Source organism: Notamacropus eugenii (genome assembly GCF_028372415.1).
Source record: "Notamacropus eugenii isolate mMacEug1 chromosome Y unlocalized genomic scaffold, mMacEug1.pri_v2 SUPER_Y_unloc_7, whole genome shotgun sequence".
Classification (NCBI taxonomy): domain Eukaryota; kingdom Metazoa; phylum Chordata; class Mammalia; order Diprotodontia; family Macropodidae; genus Notamacropus; species Notamacropus eugenii.
The window spans coordinates 200,496-227,500 of NW_027325145.1; the positions used below are offsets into that span (position 1 = coordinate 200,496).

General features: G+C 31.0%; 1 protein-coding gene across 1 annotated transcript in view; it reads right to left on the reverse strand.

Moving 5' to 3' along the window:
• The window catches only part of LOC140517020 (THO complex subunit 2-like), a 71,738-nt gene extending 45,377 nt beyond the window's left edge, over nucleotides 1-26,361 (reverse strand). The window contains exons 1-12 of the mRNA XM_072627868.1: nucleotides 26,282-26,361; nucleotides 24,921-24,979; nucleotides 22,508-22,599; nucleotides 16,701-16,752; nucleotides 15,793-15,863; nucleotides 12,406-12,527; nucleotides 11,718-11,851; nucleotides 10,867-11,033; nucleotides 5,875-5,967; nucleotides 4,653-4,825; nucleotides 2,930-3,128; nucleotides 12-50 (exon numbers count right to left, since the gene is read on the reverse strand). Of these exons, the coding sequence (XP_072483969.1) occupies nucleotides 12-50; nucleotides 2,930-3,128; nucleotides 4,653-4,825; nucleotides 5,875-5,967; nucleotides 10,867-11,033; nucleotides 11,718-11,851; nucleotides 12,406-12,527; nucleotides 15,793-15,863; nucleotides 16,701-16,752; nucleotides 22,508-22,599; nucleotides 24,921-24,979; nucleotides 26,282-26,343 (1,263 nt within the window). The 5' untranslated portion in view covers nucleotides 26,344-26,361. The remainder of the gene's footprint in view (nucleotides 1-11; nucleotides 51-2,929; nucleotides 3,129-4,652; nucleotides 4,826-5,874; nucleotides 5,968-10,866; nucleotides 11,034-11,717; nucleotides 11,852-12,405; nucleotides 12,528-15,792; nucleotides 15,864-16,700; nucleotides 16,753-22,507; nucleotides 22,600-24,920; nucleotides 24,980-26,281) is intronic.
• Between the last annotated feature and the right edge of the window lie 644 nt (nucleotides 26,362-27,005).

Consider the following 27,005-nt stretch of genomic DNA (forward strand, 5'->3'; position numbering starts at 1 on the left):
CATATTCTCACCATCTTCTCTTTATCTTCATTACTTCCAGCAGAATGAAACTAAAGAAAAAAAGATAAATCTTGAATTAGGAATAAAATCCAAGTAAGGAAACTTTTAAAAAACTCATTCACTTAAAAATGAATTGCAAACTTATTGTGTATGAGACATAATTTCAGATAGGCAATGATGCTGATAAAAAGTTTTGGAGTTTTTTTTTTAAAACAGTGTCTAGATTCTAAGTGCAGGCACAGACAACTGACAGTCCATTTTTACTCTTATGTGCTCATTTCCAGTTTAGAAAACTTTATAAGAAGGGAAAGAAAACGTGTAGAAAGAACTATTAAAAAATCTGGCTGTTAAAATCTTTAAAAGAAAGCAATCAGCACAAAAACGGAATTATTTCAAGAATAAATTATGTCAAATAATGATAAATTTTCCTTTTGACAGAGTTATGAAAAGTCAGGTGAAAAGAATTTAGCAGCATACAATGCATCTTTTAAAAATATGAAGTTCATTGTAAGTTTGGGCTTAAATGATATGTTTGCAAATTTCATACATCACTCCTGGCTCTGATCCAAACATATCAAGTATATTTTTTCCTCTACATGCAAGCCTTCACATTAATAGACAATTTGAAGTTCAGGGAATATATTAAGACATTTCCTTGTTCAAGGAGCTTATAATCTAACAAGAAATGACGACATACAAGTAAGAAGCTGACAAGACAAGTAGGGAGCAAGGGTGACAGGCAGGCTTTTGAAGGTACTACATAAAAGGAAACAAAGAAATCCAATGTAGCTGGTATGTAAAAGACTGGGTTATGGGTGAAACATTGTGCTAATGTTTCTTTGAATCCACAGTAACTTCTTAGGCTGCCACATCACATCGCTACACCATACTGAATTCTCAGAAGGTTGTCTCCTCTTAGGTCTTTTGAGTAAATATGTCCTATTCTTTACATTAATTCCTAGGGTAGGGAGCGCAAATTTTTGCACAGGTGAGAAAAGAGTATTTTTTTTCATTTTAGTAGTTTTATTGCAATACAACCTGTTCACTTGTCTTCAGTCACTTTCACAATGTAATAGCAGTGCTATGTATTTAAGAAAATCAATTATACCTCAACAGTGTCATATGTCTTGCCTTACATGTTTAAAAATTTTAAATTATCCTTACTTCTGTAAAATCGGTAAAAAAAAAGGAAAAACAAATTACAAAACTAAATGGCCTAAAATATAAAATGTCTCTATATATAAATTTACATAAAAATTTATAAGTAATATGATAAAACAATAGTTATGTAAGCACGAACTACTGTTTTTGAGATGGATTATGTGGCAACAACTGAAATATAATTTTTCAAAATAATACGGCTAAATGTAAAACCTCAAAACCATAATGCTGGAAGAAATACAAGAAAACTGCCTAGAATCGATGGATTATAGAAAACAATGCAGCAATCAAAAGAAACTACTATCAGAAAACAAAACAAAAAATCATATGTTGACTAAATTTAACAATGACACCATACAAGCTTTCAGGAGAAAGATCACACATAAGAAAAAAGGAACTCAATGACATGATTATGAACACAGAAGAAAATACAGAAGGGAACAGAGTAATTTATTATGAAAAACAAAGAAGTATAAGATGCAACCTTAGAAGACTTACTCAATAAATCTAAATAAATGAAGATGAACTTTTAACATGAGAAAAACATTACTGGGGGATGAGGGGAAGGTGGGGAAAGAATGTTAAAAAACCTGAAAATCAGTTTTCCAAAATAACAACAAAAAAATAAGAAAGGTAAGGAAACACAATTATAAAGAAAATTTAATCAAAAAATTAGAAGATTTTTATAAAAAGAAAAATGTTTTCTAACTATTATTATAAATATTTTTAAATATTTAAAGATGAAATAAGAGTTTTTTTAAATGTGAGAAGGAACAATAGCAGCCATGAAATACCATGAACTAAACTCCAATTGTCTTGTATAAGTGAATCACATATTTTGTGGTGGAATGGGAGAGATTCGTTAGGGTTAAGTGAAATCATTGTGTGGCAGTCACTCCACTAAGCAAAAGATTAGAAAAACAAAAATTTAGGGGGAAAAAAAGGATTAGGAAAATCTTGTAAACAGAACTAGAAGAAGCTAAGGATATCACAAGGCGGAAATGAAGGCAAGAATTCTAGGTATGGGTGGACAGCATGGGAAATTATGATATAGAAGGCAGAAGACCAAATAAATAAATGCTGCTACTTTACAAATATCTATTTGATGCTCACAACAACTCCACAAAATAAGTGCTGTTATAATCCCCATTTTATAACAGGAAGCTGAGACAAAATGGCTTTTCCAGACTTACAAAGGTAGTGTCTGGATCTGAACTGAGATTGTTAAGAAGAATTGTAATTGAATAAAGAAAACTATGATGAATACAGAAGCATTAGAAATATATTAACTATATCAAATAAAAGCACAAAATTATTAGAACAGTCTAAAAGCAAAAAATCAAATCAAATCAAAATATTACATATGTTGTTAGACTAGATTAATGTATTAACTATTTTTCCTTTCTTTAAATTATTTATAAGGGATGGCTTCCTGAGTGGAGAGTGGGGAGGGACAGAGTGTTGAAAAAAGTTATAAAAAAGAAAAGACAATCAATAAAAATTTTTGGAAAGGATGCAACAGAATTTGTTTTTTAAAAGAGAAAGGGTTGAAGGCAATTTCTTCAACATAGCAGTGGGGATACAAATGCAAAGAATGATACAAGTATTAATTGCAGAAAATTATGTAACAAGGCATGAAAGAAAGGTTAATATGTCTGGAAGAAATGAGATAATCTAAATTATTCACTTTTCTGTTTGTTAATCAATCTAACTATAAATAATAAACACTCTAACAATGTTAAAATTTTGAGTCGAACTGTGTCTTTACCTTCTTCATAAATGCTTTTCCTAAGCGTACAACTTTTGCAAACAATATAGCATCATGAGAAAGGTTCGGACCAAGATGAGAAAGCATACTGAATACTTCTTCTCTTAAGTCTTCAAAGTTTTGTACTTGCTTTGGTGAAACTCTTTTGTTTTGTAAAAATACAACAGGTGATCCTTTGGCACCCGCAGGTACTCCAAGTCTAAAGGATATGAGAAAAAGTTAGTTGTCTCATATGTATTAATATTGGTTGTGACAATCTCAAATTGTTCAGGATGAGAATTTATGAAAAGAAAAGAGTCATCATCATTACAATCTATGTAACAGTTTTTTATACAGAGGTTGAAAATGAAGAGAACTTTATCTAAGAACTGAAATTAACATATATGTTGTTGGTTTGTGACTTCAAGGTACATTGATACCAATACTATACAGCAAAGTGGAAAAGTTAGGAAAATTAAGTTAAGTCAGGCAACTGACTGAAAAGTATTTATTAAAATACATACTAGTATTAATTAATTTGCTAGACAATGGGATGGAAAAGATAAAAAAGTTGTGTGGGAGTACACTTCATACTAGAAGAAAATGTGCACATTTAAGTATAAAAAATGCACAAATTAAGCAAAGGTAATGGCAATCATAAATCATAAATGTCTAGGAATAATGTATTGACTGAAATGAGACGAAACTTGGAGCACAGAAATCAAACAAAAGGCTACAGCAAGTATAAGAAATGGAACATAGAAGATAAAGGTAAAATCAACAGCTAAATGGTGAAATGATATGAATAGGTAATTTTCAGATGAATAAATCCAAGTTAGCTCTGAGCTATGCCAAGCATTCTGGAGAACAATTTAACTTGAAAATACTACAAACTGAATATACATTACAACCCAACTGAAACACGAAAAGGATCAATACATACAGAAATATTTACAGCAGCTATTTTTGTACTGCTAAAGAATTTGTGAATCTGGGAATATCATAATAAGTTATTATCTATCAATAGAATACTACTGACTCATAAGAAATTATGAAGCTGATTGTTCTGGAGATGGTAAGACTCATAAGGACTAAGGCAGAACAGAAAAGATATTTTGATAAAAGTAAGCTAAATGCGCTCATGCTGGAAGATATTTCTACCATTAAAAGTATGACTGTTCAATTGCTCTAGGAAGAAAAGCTCAACTGTTCTCACTTTTTAATTCCTCTCCTAAAACTAAATACCATGTCTTTTTCCCCCCTCCGTTAGAAGTCTTTTTCCTTTATATTTATATTCTTAGTACTCAGCACTTTAATAAATGTTTGTTAACTGGAATTGACTGACAAAGAAAAGAGCATCTAACAACAGAGTTGTCAAAAAATGAAGAAAAGAGGAAAACGTCACCTGACCACTTCAGAACAGAGGACTCATATGCTTTAAAAGTAATATATTGTTGTCTCACACTTTAAAGAAAAGGACAGATTATCATTTTCATTCTTTTCTGTTACTATCTTGCAGTACAGTGGTGTGCTTAATTAGTTTTATTAAGTTCAAAATTTTCATATACAACAAATTTTAAAATATTAAAAAACCAGTAAAAAAAATCTGTTATCCACACTGGAGACTCTAAATAAGAATCTAACATATATACATGTGTGTGTCTGTGTGTGTGTGTCTGTGTATGGTGTGAAGCTAGATAAACTGCTATTTTACATATAGCTAACAGAATGGATCTTAACTTACCTTCGATATAATGGTTCAATTGTTACATGTATAAGTTGACAAAGGGCAAAAGCTATTGTCTTCTGTGTGGTGGCATAAAAAAGAGGCATCTGATCCATAATATCTTGCGCATGATGCCAATCACCAATTTTCAATAGTGCTTCCAATAAACCAAGTTTCTGCTTATCATGTGGCTAAAAGAAAAGTCATAATACATCCACATTTCCAACAAGATAAAAAAATGAGACACTTTCCATTCTAGATAACAAAATTGTTGCTATTAATATTATTGTAATTACTACAACATTTATGTAGTACCCACTATGCATACTTTACTATTCTTTTCATTTGTTCCTAACAACAACCCTGTAAACCACTTGCTACTTTAATCTCTATTTTGCAGTACAGCAAATATATAGAGGTAAAATGACCTGTCCAAACAAAAGAATACTGATAAACAGAAGTATGCATGATACAATTTTACATACATTTATAAATTCACATCAAATGGATTCCTTCTCTCTACTGTGTGGAGGAAAGACAATAGGAAACACATTTTGAAACAGTCTGCCTTCTACCTCTTGAAACAAAAGGTATTAGAGCAATGGTATCAAATTCAAATAGAAATGTTATCTCTACTGCTGTACTACTTCAGAAAAACACAAATTAACATTGTCTGTGTTGTACTTTTATTAAACATTGCCTAATTACATTTTCTAAAATAATATTTTATTTTTTCCCCAATTATAGACTAAAACAATTTTTAAAATTTGGTTTTTTAAAGTTCTGAATTCTAAATTCTATCTTTTCTTCCTCCTGCACTGAAAATCATACAAATGTAGAATAAATTATACATTTATGTATATTATATAGATTATACATGCATAGTCACGTAAAACATTTCCACATTATTCATTTTGTGCAAAGAAGACAAAAAAAAAACAAAGAAGGAAATAGGAAAGAAAGGAAGGAAGGAAAAGAAAGAAAAAAGTATCCTTCAGTCTGTATTCAGGCAATATTTTGGTATATTATGAAATACTGATATTCTTAACCTTTTGTTCTTCCAGATGAATTTTATTATTTTTTTCTAACTGTATAAAGTAATTTTCAGTAGCTTAATTACAAATGCACTGAATAAATAAATTAATTTAGATAGAATTCTCATTTTTAATATGGCTTGGCCAGCCCATGAACCACTAATATTTTTCCCAACTATATAGATCAGACTTTGTGTGAAACTTACATGGATATAAAAAGCCTCTAAATCTGTAACATTATGTTGCAATAGTACTGCTACAACTCTATATAAAGAAGATGGAGTCTCTCCACTTGGATCCTAAAATTAAAAGGAAAAAGCTTAATAAATACAGGAAAACAACCACTATTCATTATTTAAAAAATATTTAGTGAAAAATGCATAATCCAAGTACAGAGACAAATCCTCATCAGTAATTACAATATAATACTGAAATATATGTGATACTGAAATAAAAACCTAACCAAGAACTTCCTAAGAGACTATAGAGAACAACAGACTGGAAATAAAATGAAGGTTTTTTTAAGGTGACAACATCTCCACATGTGCACAGTCCAAGACTGAACATTAAATAATCATTTTTAGTATTTTAGTATTTTTAGTATTTTTAGCTACTATGTTCCAAGTACAGTGCAAGACTAATGAAAAGACAAAAAACACTTAAGAAATTTTCATTCTATTGTTCGGGGAAAAATGTGTATACGAGTTTAAACGAAACAAATTCAAAGTAAATGTTGATGGCTGTATGGCCTAGCAGCTGGAGAAATCACAAGATTTCATATTAGACACTAATGCTTCTGAAATTTTGAAAAGAAACTAGGAATTCAAAGAGACCACAAAAAGGTAAAAGTGAATTTCAGTCTAAAGATGGGCAAAGGCATGGAAATGGAGAGGCAACCAAGAAGAACTTCACTGGGCCAATTTAATTGGTCTACGCCATTTGGGAAGGGGGAGGGAAATATCTACTAAAATGAGAAAGGGTTAATAGGCAGTTAAAAAATTACAAAATATTGGGTACTAGATGGAACTCAACTTAGAATGTTACAAATCAGAGGAGATGCAAGTCAAGAAGGCAGAGTACAAGGATGGACTTGTAGAAGCTTTCCCACACAACCCCTAAAAAATCCTGTAAAAATGACTCTAAACAAATTCTAGAACAATAGAATCTACAAAACAACAGAGTGAAAGAGATTTCCAGTCCAAGACATCCCAGAAGGTCAACAGGAAAGGTTCACCACACCAGACTAGAAATGGACACAGTCTTGACCACGTGGTGCAGCAGAAACATGAGTTGAGCAGACTTCAGTGTGGTGGAATCCCAGAAAGCAACTGCAGTTTCGAGACTTCTCACTACATAAATGCCAAAGATAGTTTCAAAGGTCAGTGACAAAGGTCTTTCATCTGAGTGAGAAGGGAGAAGGGTCTGGCCCTACCCCTGGTTCCAGGTGGTGGATTCATTTTTGGAGCCCTCACCCTAGAGACCGTAGGGGAATCGAGCAGTTGATCTAAGTCTCAGCCCTGAGTGGCCACCCTTTGGTGAGGAGAAGCACTGGCTGATGGATCGGGTGACGGGGTCTTCAGAGGGAATGGTACTTGCAAATCCTGGGCAGAAAAGCTTGTGCTTGCTCCCAAACCAGAGCCTCTCTGTTAATTGTGCCATGCTGGAGCAACTAAGATCTTATAGGTCTCTAGGGAGTACCCTCCACTTGACAAAGAACTCAAAAGTCCAGAAAGTCTGGGAAAATGCCCAGAAAATGGAAAAAGAGATAAGACTATGAAAGATTACTTCCTTGGTGAACAAGTATTTTCTTCCATTCTTTTAGATGACGAAGAACAAACCACACAATCAGAGGAAGACCTAAAAGTTAGAGCTTCTGCATCCAAAACCCCCAAAGTAAATATGCAATGGCCATGGAAGAGCTCAAAAATGATTTTGAAAATCAAATAGGAGAGGTGGAGTTAAAATTGAGAAGACAAATGAGAGCGATGCAAGAAAATCATGAAAAGCAAATCGTTTGCTAAAGGAGACCCAAAAAACCCTCTATAAATAGACTAACTCAAATGGCAAAAGAGTTCCAAAAAGCCAATGAGGAGAAAAATGTTTTAAAGGGTAGAAGTGAAGAAAATAGTTCTTTAAAACTTAGAATGGAGCAGATGGAGGCTAATGACTTTATGAGACACCAAAAAATTACAAAACAAAAACAAAAGAAGGAAAAAATGGAAGACAATATGAAATATCTCACTGGAAAAACAACTGACCTGGAAAAAAGATCCAGGAGAGGCAATTTAAAAATTCTGAGGACACCTGAAAGCCATGATCAAAAAAAGAACCTAGACATCATCTTCCATGAAATTATCAAAAAAAACTGCCCTCATATTCTAGAACTGGAGGGTAAAATAAACACTGAAAGAATCCACCAATGACCTCCTGAAAGACATACCAAAAGAAAAACTTCTAGGAATATTGTAGCTAAATTCCAGAGTTCCCAGATGAAGAAGAAAATATTACAAGCTACCAGAAAGAAACACTTCGAATATTGTGAAAATACAATCAGGATAACACAAGATCCAGCAACTTCTACATTAAGGGATCAAAAGACTTGGAATAGGATATTCCAGAAGTCAAAAGAACTATGATTAAAACCAAGAATCACCTACCCAGCAAAACTGAGTATTATTATACTTCACGGAAAGAAATGGTCTTTCAATGAAACAGAGATCTTTCAAGTATTCTTGATGAAAAGATCAGAGCTGAATAGAAAATTTGACTTTCAAACACAAGAATCAAGACAAGCATGAAAAATAAATAGGAAAGAGAAATCATAAGGGACATACTAAAGTTAACCTGTTTACATTCCTACATGGAAAGATAATATTTGTAACTTTTGAGACTTTTCTCAGTATTTGGATAGTTTATATAGACAAAGGGCACAAGGTGAGTTGAACAGGAAGAGATGATGTCTAAAAAAGTAAAATTAAGGGGTGAGGAACTTAATTAAGGAACTTTGGAATTTGGCTACAATATTCCTAGAATATTTTCTTTTGGTATGTCATTCAGGAGGTGATTTGTGGATATATTAGGAGGACAAAGAGTGAAACTAAATTGGGCAAATTATCTCCTAAAAAAGAGAAGAAAAACTTTTTCAAGGGAAGGGAAATGGAAAGAGGTGAGATGCAAAAATTGAAGCTTCTCATCACATTTGGCTTAAAAAGGGAATAACATGCACACTCAATTTGGTATGAAAATCTATCCTACAATATAGTAAAGTAGGGGAGAAGGGTCTAAGTGGGTAGGAGTATGATAGAAGCTAGGGCAAATGGGAGGAGGAGATAATTAGAAGTTAACACTTTTGGGGAGGGATAGGGTCAAAAAAGAGAATAGAATAAATAGGGGGCAGGATAGGATGAAGGGAAATATAGTTAGTCTTTCACAACTTGACTATTATGGAAGTCTTTTGCATAGCTACACATATATAGCTTGTACTGAATTGCTTGCCTTCTCAGTGGGTTAGGGAGGGGAGAAAGGGAGGGAGAGAAGTTGGAACTCTTAAGTTTTAGGAATAAATTTTGAGAACTTTTTTTGCATACAATTGGAAAATAAGAAATAGAGGTAATGGGGTACAGAAATCTATCTTGCCCTAAAAGAAAAGGGAGAAGATAGGGACAAGGGAAGGGAGGAGTGTGATAGAAGGGAGGGAAGACAGTTGAAAATGGTAATCAGAATGCACAGCATTTTGGGGTGGGGGAGAAGAGAGATGGGGAGAAAATTTGGAACTCAAAATCTTGTGGAAATGAATGTTGAAAAGTAAAAATAAATAATTTTTTAAAAAGTGCTACAAATCACCAGTAATCAAAAAATTGTAAATTAGCACAAACTGGCAAAGGAAAGGAGTGGTCAACTTAGAAGGGCTTATGGGAAGATAAGCACATTACAGCATAGTAGAAAACTATTAAGATCCAAAATGTCCATACCATTTAACCTCCAAAGTCTGCTACTATGCATATATATCCACAGAATGTCAATGCTAAGAAAAATACAATTCTTATATACAATAAAATATTTATAGTAGCACCATATGAAATATGAAAGAACTGAAAAAAAATCAGATGAGAAACTAAACAAATTGTAACATATGAAAGAGAAGGGAACTGAGAAACAAGATAAGACGTGAAAAGTGAGCAGATCGAAGAAAACAACATCCACACTCTGTAAACAGAAACTAAAAAGAAAAATTTTACAAAACTGTTGTAATAAGAACCAAAAGAAAATTTTAAGTACTTCTAAAAAAGCCGGTCTGAAATGACAACATGATTTAGTTGGTGACTAGCGCATAGGCAAAAATGGAACTAATGAAGTCAACAAGAGAAAGAGGGGAAAAATGTGATGATAAATACAGAGCCTAATATTGATAAAGTAGCAAAGACACTGAAAAGGTAGATTAATCTTTATGCCTAAATCTAGTCATGTCATTACTGTGCTCAAAAATATTCAATGGTTATCTAAATATCCACTGTTGTTTGATCAAATCCATTTGGATTTTCTTGGTTTGCCATTTCCTTCTCTAGCTTATTTTATAAATGAAGAAACTGAGGCAAACAGGGTTAAGTGACGTTCCCAGGATAACCAAGCTAGTAAATGTAGCTAATAATGCCAGATTTGACATCAGAATGATGAGTCTTCCACCAACTGCTACTGAATAAAAGTCAAATTTCTATCTTTAAATTCTTGGGCTTCCTGGATTTGAAAGGAAACATGATATTGTCCCTCCCGCCCCTGCCAAAAAGAGGTGATGAATGCAGAGTAAAAACTGAAGGAAAAAGGACAGTGCCTTGAGATTCTAACCCTAAATTTGTTTTATCTGGTTATATATAACAGATTTTTTTTTGCATTCTCAATGAAAGGGATAGGAAGTAGGACAGAGAGAATTAGGAATTAAAAAGAAAATTAAAATTTTAAAAATTTGATCATTTTAAAAATTGATTCATATGTTTTTACTTCTTATCTGTAATTAAGAGTATAAGTTAGTTCCATATGAACCATTAGTTCCATAAAAGTGATGACTTTATAAAACTTGGCACAATATGAATATAACAAAGTATTTGATACATATTAAAGGAGAAAACCAATACTCTTAAGAAACTGATTTAGTAATGATTTATCATTTTTAACACAAATCAGTAATAAATACATAAAGTTACCTGGTAAAACTTGAATCTGAACCCAAGAATATGACAGAGTGTTTCAGGTTCACACAAACACATGAAGGATTGAATTAAAGACACAAAGAATTCATCATGTTCTGGTCTGCATTCGTAAACTTCTAAGATGATATCCAAGACTCTGTTGGGGTCCAAATTGAAGCAGCCTGTAACATAAGATGTAAAATGAAAAATTCATGACTATTTTTAATTATAATTTATAAATACTCCATAAGAGACAAATTGAAAATTTTTACAAGTCTCAAACTTTCAATCAGAAAACTGCAAAGCAGAACAGAGTACCTTTCCCCCAACTTGTTCATTTGTCAAAGGAGAACACTATTATCAATTAGATTATTATCTATCTAATCATTATTATCAAACAGATTATTGTCTCAAATTCAACATTTTATTGTCAACACTATCTTCTTCTCAATAGCAGACAGTGAAATATTATAAAATATACTTATATTCTAGAAAATTATTTGTACTTCACTTTAAGAGGACTTAGCATTTCTAATGATTTATGATGTATTTGATTAAAAGTACTTTCTTGAATGATGCAAACCGCAATTCTTTGTTTTAAAAAATGATTTTAACTTCAGTAAATTACTATGGCCAATGAACCCAAATTATGGGGAATGAGCCACATTAAACTATGCTACTTTCTGGATAAAATAATTTATTAGGCAATTTATACTTTTCTGGTTTCATTGTTTCTTTAGTAATATGTTGTTCTGGAGAAATAAGTCAGGTAAGTTTTTATAAATGAAACATGACATTTATTTATTTATATCTATTTCATAAGTAATAATGTTAATGAGCCAAAGATTAACATAAATACCCCTTACCTATTAAAAATTTCACATTTTCCAAAAGTAAGTCACTAGTAATATTTCCAGAGAAATCTTGACCCAATTCAGCAATCAACTTTGCATAACCTTCATTCTCTTCTCTTAGCAAGTTGAATTTTTGTTGCTTATAACTGAAAGTAAATAATCATAATGCAACAAGATTAAACACTTCAATGTCTTATTTTTATCTTTCTATTAAAAGGATTTTTTAACATTTAACAATTTTACATCTATTCCAAAAACAAGGGGGAGTGAGGAATAATTCTTGCTGTAATTAACTAATTAGAATATAACACTACTATCACTTCAACCAGCCTTAACCCATGTTTTCCAAATGGAAATATCCCAACATTTTGAAGCAAACTCCCCTGCCGGCTCAATCTCTATAGCTATTTTTCAGGAAAACAATTCCCCAACCAAAAATGTGGAAATAAATGTGTTACCTTTTCCAATCTATTAATAAAGAAATTTTATATTACTGAAACCATAAAAGTGGCATATTGCAATATGATGAATCTGATTTTGTTTAAGAATCATTGAATGTTATGTTTGGTAACTATAACTAAAAAGGGGGGTAAGAATAAAAGTGAAAAAACTTGCAAATTTGTAAAATATTCATAAAACAGGAACTGAACATATCAGTGATGTCAGTTACATAATTTATAGTTTGAAAAAGTGTACTTACAAGAGTTTTGTCTTTATTTTAACGGATTTTTGACTAAATTGCTGAGATTGTTTAATAAGTCCTAATGTTTCCAGTGTTTCTGGTTCCAAACGCTCTTTCAAGATTTTTTCTGAAATTAAATGCTACCAAAAACAAAGGATGTGTTAAAAGTAAGTCATCTTATTCTCAGCATTTTGAAAACAAAATTCAATTTAGCTTTCCACAAAATAAACTAGAAAATCCAAGAAAAAAACACAATTTCTAAAAAAATAAATAAATACATATACCTATATATATTTATGTATGTACATGTATATACATATATATGTGTGTGTGTGTATGTATATAGATATACAGATAAATGGGTGGATGTTTACAGATTAATCAAGCAATTCTTGTGGCCTCATGAAATCACTGGTCATTCATTCCATTCTAATTGTTAATGACATTGTTGCTTGAGCAGTATTGTACCTCTTGTGACAAATTATTAATTTCTTTTCCCATTTTTTCTTCCATAACATTTTTTAATCTATTCTTGCAGCCTCCTGTGGAGTTAGCTCTAACAGCTAAGCTCTTCTTACTACTTTCTTGGTGTATTGAAAGTTGTGTTATTCCAAGATCTCAGGAACAGGCAGCCCATACCATAATCTGATTGCTGCCCCCCTGGTGCTAACCTGGATTTTAGACTCATTCAGTAGACTGATGTAGGACTCCGGTCTATTAGCAAGCTAAAAAGCTCTGTTGGCTAAGAGTGTGTAGGTTTCCCTTTGCTTAGGCTTTACACAAAGAATTGAGACCCTGCCCAGCACATGTTATCTGAGCACACCTAGCCTTGTGTGGGAAGTCTTAGGGTGGGGGATAAGAGGGAGATGTGAAAGAAAAAGAATAAAGTAAAAAGTGCAAAGCACAGAACAAAAGAAAAGTTATGAAAAAACAAAGAAAAGATGAGACAACTCTCAACAGAATATGCAGTATTTATTACATAGGCTTTCTTGAAATGGAAATTTTTTGTTGTATATTTTTTATTCTCTGACAGTCCACTGTGCACGTAGCAATGCTTTTTTTTTCTTATTTTATATTTAAGTTTCAATATTTAACTTTATAACATTTCTTTTCTTATTGTGTATTCTAGTTTCAGTTTGTAAGCTTAAAAAAATTCTAATGACTGAATTTTAAATTAATTTCTTTTAACTATGTATTTTAATTTATGCATTTAAAGAATTATTCTGAGAATAATAGGCATCAGTAGACAGACCAGAAAGGTTAGCTTTTCCTGTTATCTTTTATCAAAATATAGGTAAATTAAATTCACATAATTTTTCTCATCTACTACTTTAGTAATCTAATTTAAAAGGACAGTTACTTTAATCTGACATAACCTGTTCTAATAAAACACATTCTAATAAAGGCTATATAATCATTGCTCCCTTTTCTAGATGTTTGTCAATTATCTTGTTAGCAATAATTCTAAAATTTCCCAGGAATTAAAGTCAAGCTTACTAGCCCACAGGTTCTGTACTATTTCCTTTTTAAGCATCTGTTTTTTTCCAATTGTTGGGTCCTCTTCCACCTTCCACAATATTTCAAATATCATTATCAATTATTTTTAGCAAGTAATTACATCGGTGAAGTGGGATAACTACCTTCAATTCACCAATTTTTATAAGATATTATGTTATTATCTCCTTAGTTATCTCAGTAGCAAGTCCCTTTTAAGAATTTTTGTTCTCACAAATTTAAATTGTCAAAAATATTGAAAGAAAATGAATTATTCAGATACAAGAGAATTACAAAAGACTCATGTAAAATGTTATCCATCCCCCCAAAAATAACTGATGCTATTTGAACGCAAATCAAAGCTCAGTATCTTTAGTTTTTTTGTAGTTTTTTTTCCTTTTGTTCCATTTTTTCTTTAACACAAATAATAGAAATGTTTCATACAACTGCATATATGTAACATATCAAATGACTTATCATCTTAGGGTTCAAAATTATATAAAAAAGAAATTTTTAAATTTTTCTTTACATGTAATTAGAAAAAAATAAAATCCAATTAAAAATAAAGTTAAGCTGGTAAAAGGTCAAAAAAAAGAAAAAAAATTATTCAAAAGATTTACCTAACCATTGTAAAAAAAAAAGTAAATTAAAGTTAGGCGCTGAAGACATCAGAAATTAATTTAGCGAAGATTTGCCTGCTAACCAAGCTTCTTTTTTCTTAAAAAACTAAAAAAAGCTACGTCAATTTGTACAGGTGGGAAGTTAATTATATGGCCTTCACCACATCACCAATTGTCCCATGTCTTTCTTCTCTAATATTACCTTTAAAATCATTTGCTTTGTTGCTGTTTTTCTTGTCAACTTCACTTCATGTTTAGCTAGAATATTCCTGACCCTAAATTGTAAGATAGTGCCATATAGTCTTATGTACCTTTGTTACTTGGTCTTGCTCCAAACTTTTGTTTTTTACCTTTTAAATGCAAGACTGTTGACAAGCTAAAATGAGAAACAATCTTCATTCAAATTCCACTTTTCTTCCTCTAGAGAGCCAGGTGCCTTTGTATTTCAAAAATTTCATCCTAGATTTCCAGAATTTCATTCTTGGATATCTTAGAATCTTGCTAACTGATATTTTCCCTTCAGTCCACTGAGTTCAATCTGTATTTTCTCTGAAGCCACTAAAATCTATTTTCACAAAATAAAGACTCTTCCCAGATGCCTCATTCTAATCTATCATAAATTCCTATTCACCAAGATTTCCATCACTTCTAACCTAGTAACTCTTCCTTCTTGTTACTCAGAAAAAACAGATACAAAAGATAATTTTCACTTTCTGAACCAAAAAGTGAGTCAAGAAATTATTATTTGGTCTCATAATACTGAAAAATAAAGCTCCTCCTGAAATAACAAGTCCCCCAACACTACTACATGGCTCTTTACTTTTCAGAAGATGTCCTTCTTAAATTTATTTCTATTTCCTAATTAAAAATCACTTGAAATATCATTATCCCATATGGTTTCTTTTCAGTGTCCTTTCACATACCTAGATATGGATTTCATCCCACCAAGTCTCAAGCAATATCTCACAGGTCAATTTGCTTATTTTATTAGAACTTCTATATTTTTTTGTTTGTTATATGTCATGCGGCAAATAATGACTTTTTTTCTTTTCAAACCACTTGACAATTATGATACTGTTTATCACATCCTCTTCCTTGCTTATTTCAATAATCTCCAAGACATAATTTCTCTTTCTTTTCATTTTTTGTGTTCTCTGTCAGCACAATTTTTATCTTCCTAAGTCATTAACACAGACATCACACAGAATTCTTTAAACAGGAATAACTGACAGGTCAATACATTTAAATTATTACTTCAAAAATGGGGGGGGGATTTAAAATACACACTTACCAAACATGTTAATACCAATTTTATGAAATGGTCTCTTTTACTTTTTTCTTCCAGACAACCTGTCTCAATATCTGGAATAAAAAAAGTAAACACAGTTTGATTTTTTACATTGTAAGTAATTTTCTACAAAAAGCTTGTATAAGTAATCAGCAAAGTCCTCTGTTTATCCTTTCTTATTTTAGATGAAAGAATACTGGAAATAGCTAAAATCATGACAGCGTGATTTTCAGTCACCTCACTCTCTACTCATGTATAAAAGTAAACTGGGACAGATGCTTTGAGAATAAGTTCCCTCTCCCTAGAAGCCAAGGAGGATTAAAGGAGAATGCACCCAGGAGTTTTGGGAAAATATCTGTATTTCTGTATCGTAAAAGCTAAAAAACAAAATGCTACATTTTAAAGGCCTAGTTCTATAGGAAAATATTATATTCTTTTCTTGTAAAAGTGTCAGAGCAAGTTATTTTTCCTAATATACAACTTTTTAATTCACAGGAAACAGCACAATGAACATTATAAACTATGCCATTTGCCCTATGATATTAAAATCTTGGTTATTAAAAATTTAATCATGTAACCAATAAAGCAGTTTGAAAGATGTATGAATCTTTTTATCAATCTGAACTAATAAAACAGTGAAATTTATACAGCATTCAATTAACTAAAATCAAAGAAAATTTCAATCTGAAATGCTCTGAAACTTCAGATATGTTTCCAATTTAAGTTAAATTAACTTATTTGATCAACTAATTAAATAATAAATAAAATTATAATAACTTGAAATGAACTTCAGTTACATTTTCATTCACCACTAAAAATCTTTGCTTAATTTTCTGAACAGCTATTTGCATAAAGGGAACAACATGACTGGAAAATACATGAAATAGTTTTCTTATATAGTTTTATACTACCTATTATGCAGAAAACATCAGCTAGAATAGAGGGCACATCATTACGAAATTCCTGTTTTAAAAGAAACATGAATTATAATCATTTATAACTTACTAATAAATTTATAAAAAAGCTATAAAACAAAAGAAATCTATCAATATTATAAATTTTATACTGTGCTATGTGAATGTGAATGATCATAAAATTTAATTGAATATACTCTATAGAAAAATATTCAGGATTCAAAAACCAAATAATGATTTTTTTTTAATTTTCGTCTTTTTTAACATCACATTCGTTTGTGAATGTATGCCTTCCATCCCTTGGCTACATAACACCTCTTATAAAAGACAATAAACACCTACCCAGCAAAACTGAGTATTATACTTCAGGGGAAAAAAGGGTCATTCAATGCAACAGAGAACTTTGAAGCATTCTTGGTGAAAAAAGTAGAACTGAACAGAAAATTTGACTGTGAAACAGAAGAATCAAGAGAAGCCTGAAAATGTAAAAGAGGAAAGAGAAAACATAAAGGATTTTCTAAATTTGAACTGTTTACATTGATACCTAAAAAAATAAAACTGACGGGTGAGAGAGGAATATATTGGGAGGGTAAATGGGATGGGGTAAATTCTCACTCATCAAGGAGGACAGAAAAAGCTTTTTCAATGGAGGAGAAAAGTGAAGATGTGAAAGGGAAAAAGTGAAGCTCACTTGTTCACATTTGGCTCGACGGCATGACATGCTCACTCAGTTTGGTATGAAAGTATATCTGGTGCTACAAAAGGGTAGGGGAGAAGGGATAAGGTCAAATGAGAGAATAGAAAAAAGGAGGGATGGGATAGGATGGAGAGAAATATAATCAGTTTTACACAATCTGACTATTATGGAAGTCTTTTGTAAAATGATACATACATACATACATATATATATATATACACACACACACACACACACACATTGCATTGCTTGCCTTCTCAGTGGGGTTGGGTTGGGAGGGAGGGAAACTGGAACGTAAAGTTTTAGGAATGAATGTTGAGAATTGTTATTACATAAAAGTAGGAAATGACAGATACAGGTAATGCGGTATAGAAATCTATCTTGCCTAAAAAAAAGAAAGAAGATGAGGATAAGGGAAGGGAGGAGTGTGGTAGAAGGGAGGGCAGATTGCTGGAAGGGGTAATCACAATACACAGCCTTTTGGGCTGGGAGGGAGGAGAGATGGGGAGAAAATTTGGAACTCAAAATCTTGTGGGAATGAATGTTGAAAACTAAAAATAAATAAATAAAAATTAATTTCTAATTTAAAAAAGACAATAAAAATGTAAAAGCAATAGAAACAACAATTAAGTCTGACAGTACAACTGATACTCCATACCTACATGATCAACATTTCATTTGGTACTACAATTAAACAGTATTACTTTTTTAATTCTTTCTATTTTCACTGTTATACTCATGGTATGTTGTTTTCCTCATTATGAATCTTTCAATCTCCATCAGCTCATGTGAGTTTACTCATGTTTTTCTGAACTATTCATATTCATCACTTTTTATGGCATAGTACTATATTCTATTACATTCATGTACCTTTTGCATGCCAAGAAAACAAAGCTCTAATTTTCTAATGCTAAAATTCTATCAGTACTGTAATGTGGTAACAAAATGAGGAATACAGAGTATTAGAAGACCTAAAAATGATCATTATGAGTGATGCAAAATGGAGGAGCTGCAACATAAAATCAATGCATAACAATTTTTGTTAAATAGTGAGTTCCTAAGCCAATAGCTAAGATCATTATAGGTTTACTATGCTCATTTGTTTTTGTACATTGTGTGCCTAATTTGTTTCTGTAATCAACTTCTCTTTATCTTACCAAGATTTTAATATTCCAAAATTTTTGGAATATTACAGCTTTATGATACAACTTGAGATGTGATACAAGGTCCCTTTCTTCACACTTTTTTTCCTGATTCCTTCAATATTTTTGACCTGTTTGCTATTTATGATGAATTACTTATTTTTTCTAGCTTTATAAAGTAATTCTTTGATAGTGTAATATAGCACTCACTAGATTAATTAGTTTAGGTTATATTGTAATTTTTATTACACTGGCTCTACGCATAACCACATTTCTCCAATTATTTAGTTCGATAGTTACAGAAAGTATTTTGTAATTTTGTTCATATAGTTCCCTTTGTGTGTCTTGTGTTATATGAAACTATTAATGATGTAGTGAGTTTTTTTTCCTGAAATAATTGTTTCAATTAGTTTTTAAGTTGACTTTCTATATGATTCTATAAGCAAAACACCATATCATCTGCAAAAAAATGAAAATTTTTGCTACTTATTGTTAAATATATTCCTTCAGATTTTTTTCTTGTCTTACAGTCAGCACTTCCATTATGTCACAAAATTATAATGGTGAACATGGAACCTAAATGCACTTCACTCCTGATTTTACTGGAAAAAGTTTCTATTTTATCCCCATTTCATATAATACTTGATCCTGCTTTTTGATAGATACTAAAGTGTCATCTTAAAATCTTCATTTATTCCTATGTTTCTTGCTGTTTTCGAAAAGAACTAGTGTTACATTATTCCAAAAGATCTTTATGAATCTAATGAAACCTTTTGTTGCATCTGTTGCATTCAATTAATTTACAATTTTCTTAACACTGAATCAACCCTGAATTTCTGTTATAAATCTTTCCTAGTCAAAGTATGTGGTTTGTGATAAAGTAGTGTAGACTTACCCTAACCCTAACTGCATTAGTATTTTAAACATATTTCATTATTATCTATCAAGAAAACTGATTTGTTTTGATAGATAATCAATATAATTTTTGCATTGAAGAAGGTATTTGTTAGCATCCTTTACTTTTTTTCAAAGTCTGTTTCATATTAGAATGAACTTTTAAATATTTTGTAGAATTAAATAGAATTGAATAGACAAGAATCCAATAACTCACACAACTTTAAAAATGTAAATAAGAGTTCCAGTTTTAAAAATTAAAATGTGTAAATTACCAAAGATACCTGAGTAGTAAAATCAAGTAGGGAAGAAAATTCATTAAGCTTTTTTTAAGAAGGCTAAACAACATATGTTTGTAAGTAATATATTAAATTTACTATATACTTTTTATAAAAACAAGCTATTCATAAAATATTCACCAGTTTCATAGGCAATCTCCATGAATTGCTTTTTACTATATATGTGTGTGTCTCTGTATGAATTCAAATCTTATTTGGTGTTCTGGATAAAAAAAATAAAAAAATAGGAAAAAAAGTAAACAAAAGACAAAATTATGGCTGTTTGAAATCCGTGAAAAAATATCAAGAAAGAAAATACTTTGCTATCACATTCTTAAAAATTATAAAACCACTCATATTTTTTAGAACCAAAAGGCAAAGTGAAAAAATAGGGGAAAAAATCAAGAATCCAGAACCAAATATTTATGGTAAATCCAAGAAAAAAATCACAGTGAATTATTTTTCCAGTTCAGTTCAAGATAGGGAGAAAGTCGGAGAAACCTTTAGATACTGGGTACACAAACAATTCTGACACTAACCATCTACTGACAGACAACTGGACTCAAGTGCAAACCAAGTCGTCTTCTTAAAACATAGAAAATGAAGAAATCTGTTTTGCTTAACTATATTTATAACAAATGTTCAGTTTTTTAAATTTTATTTCAGTTGGAAGGGATACAAGAGAAAGAGAAAAATATATGCTGATTAAGTAATTCAAATGAATTTAATTTAAAATAAAGAAGAAAACAAAATCAGGAAGTAGGAACCCACAAACTGAAAATGTCCAAAAACATCATAACCAAAATTCAGACAGCCATGAGAATGAAAAATTACTTGAAGCTAAGAATATGCTCCAACATATATGTTATATATGATATATGACAAAAAACTTCCAGAAGTTTTTCCACTTCAATTTTTCTGATTTTCATTTTCAACAAGATAATATCAATTCCATTAATGAATAAATGATATTCTATTGTCTCCAGTATCGTATATAAACTCCTTTGTTTGACCTTTAAATTCTTTTGCTTCCTAGATTCAACAAATCCTTTAAGTCTATTTGCGTTGCTACTCCAATTCAGCCTAAATGGAATTTCTCCAAACAATACTACCTCTTCTATCAGTATACTTTACCACCCATAACCAGAATAATCTCATTCCACTCTTCCTCCAAGCACCATTTTCTGTACTAAGTCTTTGTTACTAACTCCAATTGCTAATGACATCCACCATCTACCTTGTATTTATTCTGTATAAAATTTTTCTACAATCACACATATTTTATGTATATTATTTCTTCCAAAAGAATAAAAGCTCCTTGATAATGACTATTTCATTTGTTTTGTACTAGTATTTCCACTGACTGACCGATAGAAGACTCTTCATAATGATGCTTATTGTTAAATGACCAACTAGTTAAGTATAACAAACTGTATTTGGGCTGGGTAAGAAAACTGCAAATCACAAATTACACACTTCTTTGTTTCCCCACATTCTTTTTCTTTGTGATGAGTGATTGAAAAGATTTTAAAATAAGAAGTGGAGCAGTATCTAATGTTTTTAAAAAGAAAACAAAAATTGCAGGCCCAGTAATGCAATGCACTATTGGCAGAAGTGTTAAATGTTCAGCCAGCCTAGAAAGCAATATGGAATCATACTAGGAAAATGGCTTAAATGGTTATTTTTGAAGAGGAGATTCTGGTTTATTTTGAAAAGGGCTCTTATGCTCCAAACTATTGAGATCAATACTATTTACACTAGGAAGAGTTAAAAATAACTGTTCACAAATTTGTGATTCATGAAGATAATATTATTACACAATATTATAATAAAAGTATCATTATTATAACAAAGCTTAGTAAGGTCTAAGAATGGATGCAAAGTGAAATACCATCAAGAAAATATAAATAAATATATGTATATAGGACTGCTAAGAAATTATAATAATCAAATGACCCTAGTCATACATGAAAATCATAGTATGTACATAATGCATACATCAAACTTCTGATGGAGTTTTATGATGTTTCTATGTCTTTTTCACTCTATTACAGAAGATTATTCTGTGAAAACAGAAAACATCTTAAAAATCAAAAAATATCAAAAGTTTTAAGTAAAGTATGAGTATTTATTTGGAAGATATGTTATAATAGAAGATAGAAATAGAAATATGTGTGTATATATACATGTACATGCACATACACACAATCCTATTCAATGGTAAGATTATATGGCTTATGACTCCATAAAAAACAAGTATGCCAAATGAATAATACAGAAATTTTGTATATGACTGAAACATATACTACCTATATCTAATTGCCTACCATGTCAGGGAGGGTGGAAGGGAAGAAAGGGAAGAAGGATCAAATATGGAACTTAAAACTTTAAAAAAGAAATGTTAAAAATTTGTTTTGACATGTACTTGCAGGAAAATAAAATATATTTTTAAAAACCCGATATGCATGGTCTTTACACAAAACAGTAAAAATAGCATCCTGATTTTTTTAAGAAAAGAATTATTTGTTGTATTATGGTTTTCCTCAGGCAATATACAATGTTCCTGTTACTCTAAAAATAATTTCTGTTCTTATCAAACAATAAGAAGCTATAAATATCTTGTGATATCAGTGATTTTAAAATGTAAAATTACTTTTATATTCAAATGTCATTATGGTCACTTCAGTAAGATAATTAAATTTTATTTCCAAGACTGAATACTTGCTAAACACTTTATTTTATCTTTCCTTCAAAGCAACATGTAAGAATAAGGAAAATTATCTAAATACTCACAGTAACATTGCTGAAAACATTAGAAGCGTGGTCATGCTTCAGATTTCCTTGAATGACATAACAGGAGAGCTCGTAGAAAGCCTGCTGAATATCTAATAGAGGAAAAAAAAATTAACAGGCTAATTCTCACAATAGGTTTTCTGACTTACACCTCCATTAATATATTTCTTGTGGTTATACCAAAACTGCATTCCAAAAAAAAATGCTTTAAACATCCTTAAATTTGTATTCACTAGAAGATAGAAAAAAATTAACTACAAAAAACAAGTATTTGGTCTATTAAATGAACTACTGAGAAGTGGATATACTATATCTCTTTTCATTTTTTTCTCCCAAAACAATATCTTACTTTTCTTTTTCCTTATTGTCCTATCTCTTGTACTGTTCCACCTCTGATGATCTACAATTTAGCTATTTAAGTTTCTCAATTTTTCTCACATGCAACACTCCATACTAGCCATTCCTTCAAGACTCAGATCAATCCATAAAAAATAGGAAAATGACCCAAATGTACAAAAATATTGATAGTAGCTCTTTGTGTGGTGGCAAAGAACTTGAAATTAAGGTTATGCCCATCCATCTGAGAATGGCTAAACAAGTTGTGGTATGTGAATATGATGGAATATTATCATTCCATAAGACATAACGAGCAGGATACAACCATTCTGGAGAGCAATCTGGAAATATGCCCAAAGGGCTAAAAAAAGTGCATATCCTTTGATTCAACAATATTGCTTCTAAGACTGTATCCCAAAGAGATCATAAAAATGGAAAACGGTCCCACATGTGCAAAAATATTTATAGCAGCTCTATTTGTGGCTAAAAACTAGAAATCAAACGGATGTCCATCAAGTGGGGAATGGTTGAACAAGTTGTGGTATATGAATGTAATAGAATATTACTGTGCTATAAGAAATGATGAACAGGAAGACTTCAGAGAGACCTGGGAAGACTTATATGATCTGATGCTGACTGAAAGAAGCAGAACCAGAAGAACTTTGTACACATAGTGTACAAAACAGCCACATAGTGTAAGGAATTTTTCTGGTAGACTTTAGTCCTTCATAAGAATGTAAGGACCTAAAAAATTCCCAATGGACTTGAGGCAAAATGCCATCCACATTCAGAGAACAAAGTATAGAATTGGATCACAGGATGTAAAAGAATATTTTCTCTTGTGTTTTGTTTTGTTTTCATGGGTTCTCCTATTCATTTCAATTGTTCCATGCAATATGAAAATTTAGTAAGAATGTATGGGTAGAACTATATAAGATTGCACAATGTCTTGGGGAGGGAGTGGGGAGGAAGGCAGAGAAGAGAGGGGAGGGGGAAGGAGGAGAAAATCTAAGATTTATGGAAGTGATTGCACAAAAGTGAAAATTAATTAATTTAATAAAAGAAATAATGAGCAGGTGGATTACAGAAAACCTGGAAAAACTTATGGAATGATACAGAGTATAGGGTCTAAGACAATTCCAAGGGAATCATGATGGAAAATACTACTGAAGCAAAGTAGTTTCTCCTATCAGATTAAATGGTTACTTCTGGAACCTTCATTTAAGAAGTCAAACTAGTCGTAGGTCATTCTACCTGTTGACAATCTCCAGGTTCTCCTCAAATTTGCTTCTTTGGGTTTACAAGTATATGTTAAGGGCTTGTCTCTCATATTTTCCAGAAATAATGGTCCTAGAGTTACAGGAGGCCGTGACTGTGTCATGGATGAAGGTCCCCAGGGTGACAAACTTTTCCTATTAATGGTTTTGTTTAACAGCTCCCACTCTTTTGACTGCCTTTCTACAAAGGAATTATGAGCTCCTAGAGGACAAAGACTTTTTTTCTTATGCTTCTATTTTGAACTTTAGTATATAGAAGATGTAAATAGTGAAAGAAAATATTTAAAATTCACAGGGTAGAAAAAAGCTCACTAATCTGAAAGTAAGTAGCAGCAGGGGAGGAGAAGCCCTGCTGTGCTAGACCCTAGACTATGATCACTAAAGCAGTAATTGGGAAAACAAATGAGTTTTGCTTTATTTAAATGTTTATGGATAAGATGTAATTCCCAACTGAGAAGTGATATCTTTCAAATCACTGATTACTAGAGAAATTTATACTTTAAAGCTATCACATCTATTACACTGGCAAAAGTGACCCAAAAAAATAAACAAAATTTATAAAGTTCTTGTAATACATTATATAGTGTTTCTTTTCTATCCTTGATTTGGTCATTCTAGAAAACAAGTGGTAACTCAGTTATTAAAGTATACATACTCTTTTTTCTAGGCATATGCATACTAACCCTACATAGGGAAAAACTGGCAAGAGGTAGTACTCACTATTTGGTAAAAAAAATCTGCAAAAAGGTCAGAGTGAAATACAAAACCAAAGAACTACAAAAATGCCATAAATAACCTACCTTTGAAAGTCACATTTTCATGGCCTTTATTTTCAGTAAGCATACGGCATAGTTTGAGACTGAAATTAAGAAAAAATTCATGAGTTGTGAGAACAATTACATTATTTAATGAAGAATGTTATGTCAGTACTGTACTTGACAAGTTATTTTTAAGATAACGTGCTTAAATTTAAAAGATATGTAGCATATGTTTAAGGGTTTTCAAAAAGTTTTACTATGTGTTTTTATTGTTTTTGGTATTTACATCATATATTATGTCATAATTTACTTAATACTAAGGAAGTAAATTACATTACTGGAGGAATCCTCTATTCTCTTTTTTAATTCAAAAAAATAAGAAATGCATAGTTAAGCAAGGTAAATGCATATCCTGTATATCTCAAAATATACTTGTAATTCTGAACATATTTAATATTAAAATGCTAAACAAAAAAATTTTTTAACAGATATAAGGTGCCAGTTATTTATTAAACACTGTAGACCAAAAAAGTAATCCCAGTAATTACACAAATTAATAGATCCCCAATTCTAGATATAACAAATATTACAAAAGTAACTTCTTAACTGATTTTATTCCCTATTTCATTAGCAGCTGAAGAATGAGAGGATAAAATTATCCCCATCAAAGTGTTTGCTTTAATATTACAAGTTATAATTCTTTTATTAATGAAAAAATATTAAGGTAGCATAAGTTTGTAATTTCATTATTCACACATGAAAATTGCTGTGTTTTATTTATTGTAACCTTGAGAAAATGAAAGCAGAGGGATTTGGGGGAGTTTTTACACTGTGGTAACTATAGGTTAGTTTTTATTTGCATCTCTGGTAATACAGTCAGTTTTTATTCATTACTTATTGAAATAAGGTATCTAGGCACATTTTTCATTATGTCAATTAAGTAGTTCAGTATTTGTTTTTATAAGAAAAGATTTTTTAGAAAGAAAAATAATAAGTTAATGATTTTGCCTGCTCCTACCAACATTGTGTCTTTCAGTTGTGCAGTATAAACCTTTACTTAAGAAAACCTGAGTATTAACCCCAACAAGATAACTACAGGGCATTCTCCTAAATTCAATTATATTCAAATATAGTTCAAATATATCTATCTACTTAAAATCCGTCCTACTGAAATAAATGCCAAAATTTACCTACAAATATGTTTTTAATACACCACTGATAAAGAGAAATAATAAGCATGACTTTTAAATAGTTGGAAATATTTCTGGAAAAAAATGAATCTAAAGTATTATAGAAAACAGGATAACGTGGAACCACTGAAGGTACAAACAATAAAACACATTAAAAATTTTCAAGTCAGGATTCGCTTCTTTTTCTTAAGAACTACAATTAGAATTCCTTACAATTCGGTTTTTCCCGATTTCTCCCAGGTGGTAATCCAGTCCGCCGGAACCATAGTAGCCATTTTCTGTAAAGAGGGATTCTGGGTAATTAGAGGCGGAGTTAACAAACGTGTGACCTGGAAATGCTTATTCATACTTAGGAAATAAAATTATAAATAAAATAAAAATAAATAAAAATAAAAACATAAATCAAATCTTAAATTTTTCTCTTTTACCTCCCGCATTTAGCAACCAATTCAATAAAAATAAAAAGAAGCTACAACTTTAAAAAAAAAATGTACAAAATGTGAAGTACGATCGTTAAAACCATATTTCCTCTGAAAAATATTGACCGCATACACACAAAAATACATAAAGAGATACATATATATGTAGAAAATAAACACACAGATAGAAAGGTACATAACAAATAAAAAAACATGTATATAAATACACAGATAGATATATAAAAAGAAACAGGATACATACATGGAAGAAAAGAGACAGACAAGGGGACCTACACAAATACATACAAAGAGACATACATTGACACAGACAAACAGGCGGACACATACATAGATAGAGAGATATAGATAATAGATACATTATACATACAAACATACCTAGACAGAGAGAAACACAAAGAGAAAGATAGATAGATGACATGTCTGTCTATATGTCTAGTTATTTATATATCTATGTCTCTCTCTCTCTATCTTCTACTTTTTGACTGAATGTCTCTCGT